The sequence below is a fragment of the Medicago truncatula genome, chromosome 7, assembly GCF_003473485.1.
Source record: "Medicago truncatula cultivar Jemalong A17 chromosome 7, MtrunA17r5.0-ANR, whole genome shotgun sequence".
In the NCBI taxonomy this organism is placed as follows: Eukaryota; Viridiplantae; Streptophyta; class Magnoliopsida; order Fabales; family Fabaceae; genus Medicago; species Medicago truncatula.
In genome coordinates, this window is record NC_053048.1 from 31,899,005 (window position 1) to 31,909,282 (window position 10,278).

Sequence of the window (10,278 nt, forward strand, 5' to 3'; positions counted from 1 at the left end):
AGGAAAGACCATCTGAAATCATGAATATAAGCATTTAAATTCTTAGGATACTGATCAATCTGTTGTTGATTAAGATTAGAGCTTTCTGCTAAAATAACACCACACTAATTATCATGCCAGAAGTTAATGACACCACCATTACCAACTAACTAGTTGGAGTTATCTAGCAAAGTTAAAAATTCAGATTTAATTCCACTCTAGAGAGAAGAAAAATGTGATACTGGATTCAGGAAGACTCCCTCAACACTTTGCTTCTAAGAATAGAAGCCCATTGCTCATCAGATTGAAACAATTTCCAACAAGATTTAAGGTTAGTTGCATTATTTAGACAAATTAGAGATCTAATACCGAGGCCTCCCTTATCAAAATTAGTACAAACCTTTTTCCAAGTAAGTTTACAAGCCAGGAGTAAATATTCATAGTATGAACAAGCATATGTTGAATAACTGACTTAACCAGCTCAATTCTACCTGCAATAGAGAGCAGGTAGATCATATGAGTATTTATCTACTAATGTTAGATCTTAGATTATACTTATGTGTATTTATCTATACTATGTATAAAAAAATCATATGACTTTGAGCTGACTTTTTCTTTTCCTATATTACTCTTCTTTTAAGCTACTTTATGGTTTATTATTTTATCTTTTAATAATATTATTCAAAAAAATTAATTAAATTTTTTTAATGATATTAAAATAGGACTGTCCCATTACGATAGGAACAATATCTATCTACACTATATGTAAAGGAATAAGGGATTTTAGGATGACTTTTTTTTATTATTTCAATTATACCCTTAAACAAATTTTTCTATATTAATGTTTTAATGTTGGGGTTATTAAGAAAAATTAGAATTTTATATTATATTTGTTGTTAAACTATTGTTGTGATTGAAAAAGATAGGCATGGTTTGTTGGATTTGTTACAATTTGAAAGTCTCAAATATTTATACTTATAATTTTAATCATAATCAAAATTTTATATAAAATACCGCTTATAATTTATAAGTGTTAGCGTAATAAAAAGAGCGGAAAGTAAAACACGTGAATGTTTCTCTTTCCGCTAATTTATCATAATTTGATTGGATGCATTTACAAAACGAAGTCGAATTAAATATATTAAAATCAGTAATAATCCTAACCGGCAGAGAAGGAGTGCAGGGGAAGGATTGAAGAAGTTACAACAATCAAGAACAAAATCAAAGTTACAACAAAGAAGGATAGACAACAACAAAAGCCGAGTGACAAAACTCAAACTTTGAAGAGGGTTGAGCCCAAAAGTGAAAATCAAAAGCTAAATGAAAATTGTTCTTTTCCCATCAAAATTGTTCTATGAATTTGGAATCATATATCAAGGCCACTCTACACCTTGAGGAAAAGGCACATTGGAGAAATTAACAGTTGTCTTCCCGTCAAGAGAAACCATATCATAAGGTGTATCTTCTCCAAATTCAGCTGGCATTAACTTACAATATAGACTTGGTTCCCACTCTGCTTTCTTTATGACATTCAATATCTCCTTTGTTACTATTTCACTCCCCTCAGTTGATAAATGTACTCCATCACTAAGAAATAATCAAACCACCAAACTAAATTATTATTGATAAACAAATTTAAAACATTTTAGATTAGGTGCATAGGGGCGGAGCCGTTCATGGACTAGGGTGGGCCACGGCCCATCCAGAAAAATTAAAAAATTAACAAGCATAGGTATATTTTGCGAGAATATAAACAATTTTGCTGCTGTTTTAGTATTCGACATATCTAAATCTCCACTAATTGGTGTAGTGGCCCACCTAGAAAATTAAAAATCATAGGTTTATTTTACGAGTTTTTAAACCATTTTTCAACGGTTTGGATTTTCGACGGTTTTAAAAGTGACATGTGATTTTCGTCATGCTTATACTTGGTTGGGTAGTGGAGGTCTACAGACATTCTAATTTTTTGGGGTTTCAAATCTCCTTTATATTTTCTTGTCAACTGAAAATTTCTCAAATTAATAGTTGTATTATAAAAAAAATAAAAATAAAAAAAGATTCGTAATTTATACTAGTATTAAACTATGTAATTTATTTTTTCAAAGCACCTGAGTTTTCTAGTCAAACTTTTAATGGTCCATCTAAACAATTTTTATTGGCTTCGCCGCATATATACGAGATCATACTTACATGAAACAAACATCTTTCCAATCATCTCTTTTCTAAATTGCAGACCACATATCAATGACCTTTATTTTCATCTCACGACACAAATCCAAACATGCTTCTAAATATATTCGACAATCTTCATTTGTCCTCAATGGTTGCCCAAATTCATCACTGGATTCATTGCAACTTAATTGTTAATATATATCATAGCACAGTTAGGAAATAAGAATGTCAAAAGTTATTACATGTTGAACTTTAATTGTGCCTCACTGATGGGAGGACTACTGAGAAATATAATCCGAATCTTGTGTGACAGGCTCTGTTAATTATTACAAATTATGTCAAGATTAACATTCATAAAAAAAATTGAGCTGCAAAGGACACTAGAATTTCATGAAGTATGAAACATAATTAACCATGTATTTCAACTATGTTAAAGTTTAAATTTATGTCGAAATTTGAAATCAAAATAACAATACTCTTTTAGCAATCTTCCTCATATTTTCAATATATTCTTCCAATGGTACATGAGTGAGGACCAAGACCACTTGGACGTGGACGAAAAGAATCATTACCACCAAAGTACACAATCATCAATTCTGGTTGTTCATGGACCGTCTGTATTAGAGATAGCTCATGTCAATAAAATCAAAATAAACACATTGTGCACAAAGTCTCGTATGTTTAGCTCAGTTGGTAGCTACCAGGGATAATTTGTGCAGGGGTCGAGGTTCAAACTCCAGATTTTCACTTCTTCACACATAATGTGTGTGAATCTAGCCACTAGACTACTTGACAAAAAAAATGTAAGTATAAAAAACATAAAAACTTATGTATATGCTGCAAATGGTATTCATTAAATTGATGCCTTGAATCAAAAGATGCATTCTTTTGTCATTATATTCAATACCTTGGGAAATATTTTATCCAAAACTTGGAGAGCATGCCTTGAAGTCCAAGCAGCATATCCCCTCAAAACTATATCAGCCTACATCAAATCAATGTTGGGTGTAGGATAAGCAAGAAGTCACTGACCATTGCATTATAATTATCATAAGATAAAGACTCCCCTCCAATCACTCCAACAAATTTGTGATAGTGATATAAGTTTTAAAATGTCTAATATTTTCCAATATATGTGATCATCTAAAATCTCATTTTTCATAGGGAATATTTTATAAGTGAAAAATCTCATACGAGTACAACTCATGAATTAAGAGTTTATTCTATATGCTATGACATGGATTCGAACATACATTTTCCCGCTTGGTGTGTGTGATTTTTGCCACTAAACTCTTTTATTTCGAAAAGGTATCGAAAAATCTATAATTAAAGGAAGAAAGAGTACCTTACGAGCATACAAGTGAGTAAGAGTAGCTCCCCAACCTTGATAGTAACTGTGTTGAACAATTGAAGAACCAAACAACACAAATTTAGGCCTCATCATTGTTCCTACACCGTGACAATTGGGGTGTGGGGTTGAAGACTTATACAGGTAGTTATTAAAAACCAAATATTTTTTTTACAAATATTAAAAACAAAATCTATTATCTTTAATTATTATAGTTCAGATTGATAGGGTTAGTTATCATGAGTTGTCAAGCAATACAAAAATTTGCAACTTCTCCTTTGTGAAATTAAAATAAAGAATGATATTAGAAGATGGATTTTTTAAAGGCTAAAATATGGTTTTGGTCCCTGCAAATATGTCTCGTTTTGGTTTTAGTCCCTGCAAAAAAATTTTGTTGTTTTTGGTCCCTGCAAATATGTCTCATTTTGGTTTTGGTCCCTGGGTCCACTTTTGTGATAATTTGCACACGTGTCACATGATGACTTAACCATTTATTAGAGAAATAGTCCCTGCAAAATCTTTTGATTTTGAAAAAGGTCCCTGCAAAATATTTTGTTTTTGGAAATAGTCCCTGCAGGGACTATTTCCAAAAACAAAATATTTTGCAGGGACCAAAACAAAATATTTTGCAGGGACCAAAAACAACAAAATTTTTTTGCAGGGACTAAAACCAAAACGAGGCATATTTGCAGGGACCAAAACCATATTTTAGCCTTTTTTAAATTTGCCGGCGAAGCGAGAAACACGAGGTGTAATTCACACTCATACGTCATAACAGAAGGTTTAAATTTAAGTGAAGGTGTGCAAGTTAGATATATGCGGAGTAATTTAGGAACACTCTCTTTTGAACACTCTTTGATACTTATTATTTTTTTATTGGTTTAAATTATTGTGTGTCTATACTTAGAAAATTGAACTCACACAAAGTAGTAGGACATACATTGATTGCATCAAATGAAAGAGTGGGTGCGGAAGAGAGTGTTGAAAAGTGAGTGTTGTTAGCATTATTCTTGTTGGTTCTTTAAACCCGAAAGGGTCAAGTTACTTTAACCCGAAAGGGTTTGGTTACTAACTTGTTGTGTTCGGTGGTTCATGTATGCCTACACACTCGTTCCGATGCTCGAAAGAGCTTACCACTTACCACTTTGTTCAGGGAGTTACCGTGTTGGCGGTCAATCCAATCGCCATTTTTAAACCCTTACCGTTGCTTACACATTTTCACTCTTCATATTTTTTTGTAACTTGGCTTCGCACCCGTAAACAGTTTTGCTAGGTTGCGTCTATGATTATTGAAATTGTGTTGAATAGATTAAGGTGGTCCTTTTAGTTTGTTTTATCACGATGTATTCATGTTTGGATTATTCTTAGGTCAGGTTTAATGTCCCACAGTCTTTATATCTCGTTTTTTCTATTTTATATTATTTTCTTTAGCTTTTTTTTTTTTGAAGGAATTATTTTCTTTAGCTTAAAAAATAAAACAAGAAAGTTAAAAGTTTCACTTTATCAAAGTAATTAGTGCTTCATAGACTCTTTATGTTAAAATATGGGACAGTTTTCTCCTTTCAAATGATCGTAACACACAAAACAAAACAAAACAAAAATTACACTCAGTGCGTATAAATTAATTTATAATAATGTGAAATACTTAAATTTGACCCAATTATTTTGTATTTATTAAAATTCAAAATAGAATAAATAAATATCCAATTTAATCTCTGAGAAGAAAAAAAAAATTGAAACTCAAGTTAGGATCCGTTTGGATTAGCTTATTTTAGAGCTTATAAAAAAAAAAATCTTTTATGTATTATTTACAAGTTTGTTAGGGTATTTTATGTAAATTTATAAGTTTGTTAAGATATTTTATGAAAAAAAAGGAGCTTATAAATTAAAATAAAAACATTTATTTACATAAGTTTACTATTCATCAAGAAATTTAAACCTAAACACGTTTTTTTAATAATGAACGTTGAACATGTTATTCACTACATTTAACTTTTATCACAACCAATTTTGTTTTGCTTTATATTGTGCCTTTGCTAGTAGGTTTTTTTTATTTTTTTTTGCAAGCTCAAGCTATCAAGAGATCAATGACAGTTTTAGGATTTTGGGAACATTGTTGATTTGAAAGGGAGGCATGACAAAAGAGTCAATTTGTCCTTTTGGCCTTCAAGAGCGAAACAGGCAACAATTAACAACGTCAACTGGCAAGTAAGCAATCTAATGGTACATCGAGACTTTATCAAACTTTATCGATATTTATGAAGAAAAAAATTGACGAATCTTTGTGGAATCATTTTATCATGAAATGATCCAAATCTATAAAACATTCACTAAAGACATAAAACTCATAAAATGGTGAAATATTTTAAGCAATTCACTCAATCATATATAGTCAGAGAGTTCACACTTGCATGGTGAAAAACCTGGGAAAAGTGATATGGGAACTAAGAACAGCATTTTTCTTTAATTAGGCACAGTTCTGAATTCCTGTTATTCGTGATTGTTTTCAAATGATTCAAAGAATAGGGCATGTCTTTAGCTCCCAAATGCACATCAGTCATATTCCATGGTTTCCATAAAGGTCAAGCTGGAAACATTCAAGGTTTTTTCATCTGGGCCAAGCGGATCGTAAGGTGAATCTTCTCCAAATTCATCTGGCAGTGACTTCCAGTGCAAGCAAGGTTCCCAATCTGCTTCTTTGAGGATATTAAGTATCTCTTTCACAACTATCTTGCTACCCTCAGATGTCAGATGAATTCCATCCCTATCAAACACCACTCAAGGAAATGAAGGAAGAATAAACACATTTGAAGTTTTTTCAATTAAGGGGCATATATGAGAGCAAACTTACGTGAAGCAAACATTTCGCCAGTTATCCCTTTTTTGGATTGCAGACCACAGATCAATGGCCTTGATATTCATCTCGCGGCAAAGTTCCAAACATGCTTCTGAATATATTCGACACGATTCGTTATTCCTTGGCGGCCTCTTTACACAACTGGTTGAAGTCCAAAAAATTAATCATCAGAGTTTCATATTTAAACATAAATAAACATAAAAAAACAGGAAATGAGAATGCTAAAATTGCTTTAAAAGAAACATGTGATTCTCTATGTTCATCATATGACATTGTTGTTAAAATGGAAAACTATTCACATGTCTTGGTCTATTAGAATGATCTTTTAAGATAATTGGTTTGTGAAATAGTATCAAGCCCTGTAGTCTCCATTGTCACTTCACCTACAGATGCCTAATCCTACAGATTTATTCAACATGAGTGAGGGGGTGTGAATTGGTTTCAAACTGAATATGTCAATTTTTAGATATAAGCTGTTCAATATTACTTAACCTTAAGCTCAATTTTTCTTCGGAAAAAAAAAAGCTCAATTTGGAACAACAGCTTATTTACATAACCTTATTAAACAAACAAGGAAGAAAGAAGAAAACCTACGTTTAAAAGGAAAAAGCCAGATCATCAATAAACCGAAGAGAGGATTTGAAATTTGGTGCAAAAATTAGTACTACAGATTAGCAATCAGATGTTTAAGTCAACTCAGCCATCTCTCCCCCAATTCAAAAAATAGAAATATTGTGTTTATGATAGTTCAAAAGAACAAAAAGTAGTGCTCAAGAAAAAAGTTTGTTTCCATATAACTCAATCTATGGTTCATGACTCATGAGTTCTATATGTGCCAGTTTTCTAGCACCGTAACTTTGGCATGTGTGACTACATCACAGTATCAACATGAGTGCAGAATCACTAGGATCTCTATCTTTTAGTTCGGCAAAAATATGATAATTAAATAGGAATTAAATTGCAGTCAAAACCTGTTTCCATAAATTTGTGCCTCATTGACAGGAGGAGCACTGAGAAATATCAGGCGAGTCTTCTTTGACAGGCTCTGGCAATCATTAGGATGTGTCAAACTTTATAATTGAAGAATGAAGGGTCTCTTTCATATATTGATAACCAATACAAAAAGTATTATATCTAGTGTGAAATGTTTACCTTGAGATGGTTAGCAATCTTCTTCATATTATCAATGTATTCTTGAAGAGGTACATGTTGACCAAGGCCACTTGGATGTGAAAGAACAGAATCATTGCCACCAAAGTACACAATTATCAACGACGGTTGCTCAGTGGCATTCTATGTTATAGAAGACAACAGAGCAAAAGGGTGACTGTTTAAAATTTAATCAAAGTAGTCACATTGTGCAAATCTGAATCTAAAATGAAAACACAAACTACATACTGTGATTATTAAGAAATTCATTGTATTATATTTAAAATTGTAAAATTCAAAAATAATCTTCCTACGATAAATTGAGGATATCATTTGCAAGATTCTTCAAGCTAATCTATAGCAAACTTGCTCAACTTACAGAATCCTTTCAAAGGTATCATTCTTTACTCGATGACCAAAACATATAGAATAACCATTTTTGTGGAAAGGAAAAGTGATACATGATGAAAAAAGGGGAAATTCGGACTCGATTGGGGCATTTACTATTAAAAAAATCTCAATACCTTGGGAAAAATTGTATCCAGAACCTGCACAGCGCGCCTTGTATTCCAACCAGAGTATCCTCGCAGAACTATATCCGCCTATGTAATGACATTGTATGATATAAATTAAACTCATTGACCATATCATGTTGCAAACACAAAAAGATGAATCAAATAAAAAGTAACTTCATTCTTTTATTGGCTGATAATATAAAAAGTTAAGCATTTTCTTATAATAATCTGAAACAATTATAAATTATAGAAAATCACAAATTGGTAGCCTTGTACTGAAAGAAATAAGCATTAAATCGATGGCCATGTACTGGATAAAAGGAGCATTAAATTGGTGGCCCTGTACTAGTAAAAAGAGGCATTGATAGAGATGCCATAGGACCAGCACTTGTTCAAAATAAAGTGTTTTTTTGATAGGTGCACATTTGTAGTTGTATATTCACTACATTTGAATTTGTTAGTAGGGATCAAATCATGGACCTCCTATATAATACTTGTTCAACCCCCAACTGTGAAAACAGCAACCTGGTTCAAAAGTAAAAAAGATACGTAATACATAGACGACGAATCCACGGTGTTACATTACGAAGTTTAGCCAATTATGGCTACTTCTCCAAACGGTGGTGCCGCCGAAGTACTTTCTATGAATCAAGTTTACGGTTTAGAGAATACAACTTGTATTTAAATACTACAGATCGGTTTACAAGATTAACCCTGAATCGTACCCGCGCATACCTTATTCTTCCTATCATGAAATTCAAATCTCTTCAACTACAATAACTAACCAAACCTAACAAATAACTCATATATTAATAATGTCATTAACCTATAACTACTAATATGTATGTGTACATATCACTTTCAAATTGCAAAAATAAGAATATACCTCAAAAAATTAGGTTAATTTATCATTTGAAAATTTCTTCCATATGGTGAATTAGCTAGCACATTTTTCAACATGAAATAATATTAATATATCCCTAAGAATATTTACTCATAACTCGATAGTAATAAATTAATGAACGTTGCAAATTGACAAGAATCAATATGTATGCATTTCTGAAAATATAGAAAAAAGTCAACTCGATCGTAATACTTGACATAATTCATTGATCGTACACGTTTTCAGGAACAGAAAGCATGATAATAGAATGAAAAAAGGTTTGAGGAAGAAGAAAGATGAAGGAAGTACCTTGCGAGAATAGAGATGAGAAAGAATAGCGCCCCAACCTTCTTTCAAGAAACTGAGCTGAACAATGGAAGAACCAAACAGAACGAATTGAGGGCGAGATGGTCCAACCATGACTCTCACTGACACACACTGTGGTGGTGATGATGTGTGACTGACTCAGTGGAGAAGAAGAACAGTGTAAAGATAATTATAAATAATTATTATTACTCTCTATTTTAACGATTTTTCTATTTGTAACACTTTGGATTTGTTTGTTTTAAGTTTACCAAATTTATTCCTAGGAATAATATTTTTTTGGAATATAAAGATGAGAATTTTATTCCAAGGAATTTAGGAAAAATATGTTTGGTTAGCTTTATAATATTCCTAGGAACCATAAATATAGGGATTATAATAGGTAAACTATTTATGAATTTATTCCCATCTCCATGGGAACTTTATTCCCACCCTTTTCCTTAGGAAATTTTTTCTATTCCCAGGAACATTTTATACCCGGAAATAAAATTTAGTAAACTTGTAACAAACATGGGCATATACATTCCTATCATTTTATTCCCGAAAATCAAAAATTATAACTTGAAACAAACACACCCTTTGAGTTTTCAATTACGTCAGCTTTTTGTTTTTTCAAAGGCCTTACATAATTGGTTAAAGTACAGATTCAGTAGTTTTGTATTTTTATACATTCTAAAAATTTACTCCCTCCGTCCCTATATGTAACCACCCTTTTGTTTTTATTTTTGTCCTTAAATGTAAATCCTTTTTCAAATTACAACACGCATTAATTATTTTTTCCATATATACCCTTATTTAATATTACTACTAATTCTAAAATTACAATAAATTGACTTTTCACATTATCTCATTAAACAACACCGGGAAGAGAAAAGAGTTTAATTCTCTCTTTGGTTGTATGCATTCGTAACAATTACTCCCTAGTGACTCTTGATAACCTTACTCTAGTTTGGTAGGAGTAGTATAAAATGAGAAGCCATTGTTATTATCCGAACCATATTAGTACTACGGCACAAATGGAGGTAGTCCAATATTCATACGATTTTGACAT

At 31.8% G+C, this 10,278-nt stretch overlaps 1 protein-coding gene and 1 pseudogene across 1 annotated transcript; both read right to left on the reverse strand.

Moving 5' to 3' along the window:
* Positions 1–2,175: 2,175 nt before the first annotated feature.
* LOC120576925 (GDSL esterase/lipase At2g38180-like) lies at positions 2,176–3,629 on the reverse strand (annotated as a pseudogene).
* Positions 3,630–5,744: 2,115 nt separating this feature from the next.
* LOC25498749 (GDSL esterase/lipase CPRD49) lies at positions 5,745–9,412 on the reverse strand. The gene is made up of 6 exons (XM_013593686.3): positions 9,213–9,412; positions 8,030–8,107; positions 7,509–7,649; positions 7,328–7,401; positions 6,351–6,497; positions 5,745–6,263 (listed from the first exon to the last, which is right to left on the reverse strand). Exons 1-6 carry the CDS (start codon positions 9,321–9,323, stop codon positions 6,053–6,055), a joined length of 762 nt encoding a protein of 253 aa, XP_013449140.1. The 5' UTR covers positions 9,324–9,412; the 3' UTR covers positions 5,745–6,052.
* Positions 9,413–10,278: the final 866 nt, after the last annotated feature.